The sequence below is a fragment of the Cyprinus carpio genome, chromosome A19, assembly GCF_018340385.1.
Source record: "Cyprinus carpio isolate SPL01 chromosome A19, ASM1834038v1, whole genome shotgun sequence".
Lineage (NCBI taxonomy): Eukaryota > Metazoa > Chordata > Actinopteri > Cypriniformes > Cyprinidae > Cyprinus > Cyprinus carpio.
Window position 1 is genome coordinate 1013818 of NC_056590.1, and position 6000 is coordinate 1019817.

The 6000-nt window shown below is 40.0% G+C and overlaps 1 protein-coding gene across 3 annotated transcripts in view; it reads left to right on the forward strand.

Annotated features, from left to right (window-relative positions):
• LOC109074638 (zinc finger protein ZFPM2-like) overlaps window positions 1-5383 on the forward strand; it is a 46288-nt gene extending 40905 nt beyond the window's left edge. The window contains exons 6-7 of one of the 3 annotated variants that reach the window (XM_042776000.1): window positions 578-802; window positions 1901-5383. In XM_042776000.1, coding sequence (XP_042631934.1) covers window positions 578-802; window positions 1901-4203 — 2528 coding nt within the window. In that variant the 3' untranslated portion in view covers window positions 4204-5383. The remainder of the gene's footprint in view (window positions 1-577; window positions 803-1900) is intronic. The other 2 variants (XM_042775999.1, XM_042776001.1) reach the window with 2 other exon arrangements.
• The last annotated feature ends 617 nt before the right edge of the window (window positions 5384-6000 follow it).

Sequence of the window (6000 nt, forward strand, 5' to 3'; positions counted from 1 at the left end):
CTCTAATGTGCATGTTTTCCATGGATAAGAGAATTACCAAGGGTCGAGGCTGACCTTCAGTTTCGCAGGAATTAGATATTTACCCTCTTCCATTCTCTAATCATAGTTAACAAGAAGTTGATGTGAACAAGAACAACACTGCATTTGCTTTGATGGGGTCTATAGGGTTGGGTTATGTGGTTCATCTCATTACTGCAAAATACAGTTATATTCCATCCCAGCATCCATCTAGCATGGATCTGCTCTTGAGGTAAATATTATTACCTTTACTTTTTGAATAATGTTTTCTGATTTGAATTGCTGAAAGGCTTTTAAACCTACAAATATGTAGGATTTCGGAATAAAAAAAATAAATAAAAAAAGAACAGTATATTATAAAACAAGAAATATTTAAGATTCTGCACTATTTCAAGGACACTAATCAATTTGCATAAAATAACAAAAATGTAAAACAGAAGTAGTTTAGTGGTCTCAGATTTCTTGACCCCACTTTATTTAACTTTGCAATTTTAGATGCTTTTCAGAAGCTTTAGATAATTCAGTATGGATATGCTTGTGTCCATTTCTGTCTTTGTAGAAGACATCTTCCCCTGCAAGGCATGTGGCATCTGGTTTCGGAGTGAAAGAAACCTCCAGGCCCACCTTATGTATTACTGCAGTGGGCGACAAAGGGACCCTGAGATGGTGGCAGAGAAAAATGCCAATATCAGCCATCCAATGCTGCGCAATTGCACATACCCCCAATGCAATATGAGCTTTGCAGGCTCACATGCCTTGGAAATGCACTTATCCACACATAACAGTGAGTAGACCAAGAAGACATTCTTTTTCAAACAACAGTTCAACCAGTCACAAATAAGAAAGTCACACTTGTTTATTCAAAAGCCAAAGTCTTAACTAGTCTGGTCAGGTTGGTCTAGTTTAAGGCCCAGGTATACTTCACTTTCTGCGATCCGTTCCTCCTATAGCACAGCCATGTCCTATACAGCTTTCAAAGTATACTCAAATGTAAGATGAGTGTGTGTGGATGAGTTTGACACATGCACAGTACCACCCAATAGACTCTCAATGTTCACTGTTGTACGTGGACAGTCTGCGCGCTCACAAATGTTGGGCTACACATTGATGTGTGTGCGGACACTTCTGATGACAAAAATTAAGTCTCTCAGACAGTGTGCAGACAGTGTTCACACCTTTGTGGATGGTTGAAGTATAATTTGGGCTTTAGGGGTGTCCAAACCTGTTCCTGGAGAACCATTGTCCTGCAGAGTTTAGCTCCAACCCTAATTAAACACACCAGCAAGGTCTTCAGACCAACTAAAAACCTTCAGGCAGGTGTGTTGGAGCTGGTTGGAGGTAAACTCTGCAGGATATTGGCTAAGAGCAGGATTGGACAACCCTGGTCTGATTAATGGTTTAAGATGAGTTTTGGGCAACTGTTATATGGTCAGGCCAGGAGACCAGCTATACCAGCTTTGGCTGGTTTGAGATGTTTTTTGGTAGTTCAGTAGAGAGAGGACAGAGAATTATGGTAATAGCACAGGGGTGTCCAATCTTGTTCCTGGAGGACCACTGTCTTGCAGAGTTTAGCCCCAACTTTAATTAAACACACCTGAACCAGCTCATCAGGGTCTTCAGACTCACTAGAAACTTCCAGGTAAGTGATTTGGAGCTGGCTGGAAATAAAATATGCAGGACCTTGGCCCTCCAGGAGCAGGATTGGACACCCCTGGTAGAGGGGATCAGGAAATGTTCCAAACAGGATTCCAACTAAAGTTATCTGCACAAGCACCATGGCTCAATGTATATGAGTCTGTACATAAACTGCCTTTGTTAGACTCAACTTTGTATAGTAGTGTTACTCATTAACACCATTTTTGTTTTCTTTTTGCTTTTCCAGTTCTCAAGTCAGAGGAGATATCCACTGGAAGCAACTTAAAATGCACAATTTGTGACTACACTGCTGAAACTCTTATGGTACTCCAGCACCACATCCTCTCCCATCTGTCCCAAACTGGCCTGAGATGTAGTCACTGCCACTTCACATTCCAAACCCCGAGAGAACTGGTCAAACACCAGGAGCTACATGGACATATGGTCAACAAACTCATAGAAGAAGACAAGGCTGATAACTCTCCTAACAGCATTGCAGGCAGTCCTCAACGAGTTAGAGCTAATGCAAACATGAAAGACCTTCAGGAAAGTCAAATACCAGAGATGGAAAGCACGGAAAGTAGTCAGACATCCACTAAGGGTGAGGGAAATTCAGGAAACAAGGCTAGTGTTTCATACTCCAGAGTAAAGTCAGAACCTTCTAGTCCTCGTTTAGCCTCCTCACCCATACAGCACCACCTGCTTCCTGCCTTTCCCTTACCCCCCTTCATACCACATGTCCCATTCTCACAGGATATTACGGTGGGCCCACAGGCATCTGAGATCCTAGCCAAAATGTCCGAGTTGGTCCATCGCAGGTTACGTCATGGGGGAAACTCTTACCCTCCAGTCATGTACAGCACACTTGTGCCAAAAGGAGCCACGTGCTTCGAATGCAATATCACCTTCAATAACCTGGATAATTATTTGGTGCACAAGAAGCACTACTGCAACAGTCGCTGGGAAAGCACACACAGGCCACATGACTTCCCTGGACTTCTGGATAAACCAGCAGGCAGTGTAAGCCCTAAAATCGGAGCTAGTTTAGCTGTCATGCTAAATTCTGGCCATCCCTCTGAAGTGAAAGGGCATGAGGCTAACCCTTGCAATCCAGTCGCAGGTGGAAAAGTGACAGATGAACTGTCGGTGCAAGTTAAAAAAGCAGCAACACCATCTGGTGCACAGGAGAGACCGAACGGTACACAGCTGGATTTACAAAACCAGAAAATGCCACCCACTGAAACTGACCCCAACCACACAACATGCGAGGCATGCAAGATCACTTTTAGTCGACATGAGACCTACATGGTGCACAAGCAGTATTACTGTGCAACTCGCCATGATCCTCAAGTGAAACGTGCAAACAATAAAGGAGCAGCCAATCAGAAGACAGTACGTCCTCGTAAAAGAAGAAAGGCATATGAGCTGGCCACTCCTGAACAAGAACAAATGCCACCTATGGGTATGCCATCATTTCTTGGTATGCCCACTATAGGAGGTCCATACATGTCAAAAGACACACTGGATAGCTTCAGGGACCATCAGAGGTACAACATGATCCAAGGGTTAGTGCCCAAATATCCAGAGGCTTCATTGACAGTCACAAAATCAGCTCTTGTGTCAAAATGTAATACAATCTCCAAGGAAGAAGGTGATGCACCTATAGATCTCAGTAAAAAATGCATCGCACAATTTGGCAACACTCCAGTTTCTTCTAAAGGACTTATGGATTATCATGAGTGTGTTGTGTGCAAGCTAAGCTTCAACAAAGTTGAGGACTATCTCAAGCACAAACAGAACTTCTGCCCAGGTACTATTTTGCAAAACACTTCTGCTGAGAACAAAATCATCAAAAAGGAAGGTCCTAGAAATACTAACAGCCTTTTAGAGAAAACCATCTTTGAGCTTCCAGCTACAGATGGAAAGATTGAACATCCAAATGCAGTGCCAAATTCTGATATCCAAGCTTCCAGTGAGGAACAACCAATCCCGATAAAAGATGACATGAGGAGCGTGTTTCAGCCCTCTGGGGGTTACCCAAGTCCTGCTAAGAAAATGAGACCTGATGAGCAAATTTGGCCTTACTATGAAACCAAACCTACTGATTACGCTACAGGGATGCTGGTCTCACAAAGCGAACGAAGGCAGAGTCCAAACGAGGGCAGTGAGGGGGAAAAAGACCAGCCAATGCCTGATGGTAGCCATCTTAGCAGAGATGACCCTGGGAACCAGAACAAGTCTTCATCCTTAAAGGACAGTCTTGACCTCAAGGACAAGATGGAAGATGCTGGGAATAAACAACATGGTTCCCCTACACCGGAGAGCCATGCAGACAGTCCTATCAACTGTAAGGAAAGCACAATGTCAGTGCCATCCATAAAGACTGAGGAAGTCTCCACAAGCTTCAAGAGATTGTTGAATGGGTCCATTGCAACCACAAGTAACGTAAAGTACTGTCGTCCTTGTGACATCCAGTTCAACAACCTCTCAAACTTTATAACACACAAGAAGTTTTACTGCTCGTCTCACACAGCAGAGCATGTGAAATAGTTGACCTGCACCCTGTATCAAACCTAGTCCACAGCAGTAAAAAAGGTAGAGATGTTAACCTCTCAAATTCAGATGGCCTGGGACATTATAAAGGTGGGCCCCAGCCCACATACATGTAGTAAGTGTAAAGACACCAGGACAACTTACCCAGTTGTCCCCCTTTGACGATGGCCCTGCTGTTTTTAATCGAACAACAGACCCTTTGTCTGCTACTGTTTGTGATGACTGAAAGTGACCACTTGCCCTCCTCTTCTTTTAAGTGGACGTATTACATTTTTCACAAGCACCAGTTTCTCCCCTTGTGGTCAACAACATAAAACATTTTTACAAATCCATGCTGGTGTACTCAGCAGCAGGAGGACAATCAAATCAGGAGATTTATCCTACAGTCATTTATTAGAAACTTTTAAAATATTTGTTGGGAATACTGTGTGTTGATTGTGTTTTTATGTATTTATTTATTTAATTATAGTTGCAGCTCTAAAAAAAAAAAAAAAAAAAAAAAAAAAATGCAGATCTGATATGAAAAACAGGTTAATGAAAGTTATCTTTTAGAATTACAGAAAGAAGCTACATGAATGGTTATAAAGATAAATCTACAGAAGGTGGAGCAACCTCTGGCGGACTAATGCGTCAACATATCCTTACATACTGGCAATCACGTTTTCTGAATTAATAACTGTCAATACATATAGAGTCTAGTTTGTCTTTGATGTTTCTTTACGTTTCCATATGTTTTTTCTTGTCAATGCAGAACTCTTCTTGAAAAGTGACCTGTATATGTGTTTGCTGATTCATTATCTCTTTTTTATATATATTTGACTTCTAATGCAATACTTTTAAAAAGATGAAACATTATTTAAAGCAGAATTATGAAAGGGTAAGTTTTTTACTTGGACCCCCAGAAATTGTCTGTGTCGAGTGTTTACTAAAGTCTGAAGAAGGGTTTACACTTGGTGTGGATGAGTCGTTGTTATCTTTTCTACAGAAAAACAAAACAAAAAAAATAATCTGCTCAAAAAAAAGAAAAAAAAAGAAAAACAACAACAACAACAAAATGTGTCAAAAATGTGTTGCTATGCATGTACTTGTATGGAATGAAATTCCAAAAATGTGGGAAATGTTATTTTATGTGACATAAAAATTAAAATTCTTATCTCAGGACAGCAGTGTCAATGAATTTGCTATATCTAATCTTTTTTATCATTACTGCACATATTTAGTTGACAGTAGGAGTGTGTATGGCCAAATGTGCAAGCACTAGCACCACCTAGTGTTAGTTATGATTCAAGACATGTAATCAGTACCTTCCTTTAAAGAGGAAAAATAAGCAGTAAACAAGTCTTTAAATGGTTGAATACTAAATAAAGGTTTATGAAACCATTTAAAATGAAACATTCTGCAAATATGCTCACAAATACAAGAAATAAAATGTTTAAATAATAATAAAAATATATATTTTTATTATTTTAGGTAAACATTGTTAAAAATCATATCAACAGACAAACTGCCATTCATTTTGAGTAGTACAAACAGATGAACTTTTTCATGGGTTACTGTTTTACTCTGTCTGAATCCTTAAAGCTTGTGCTGCTTTTTTACATTTTAAAACAAAAAATATTCATAATGGCATCCAGACATTTAAAAACAATGTAAAACAAAAATGAAAAAATTAAATAAATGAAAAAGTAGTGTCTAACAAGTCTAATTCATAGGATTTTTAGGAGTGAGTCTGTACTCGACCATTCTTCATTTTTGTCCAGTATTGCTGTACTAAACACAAAATGGATTCACTTG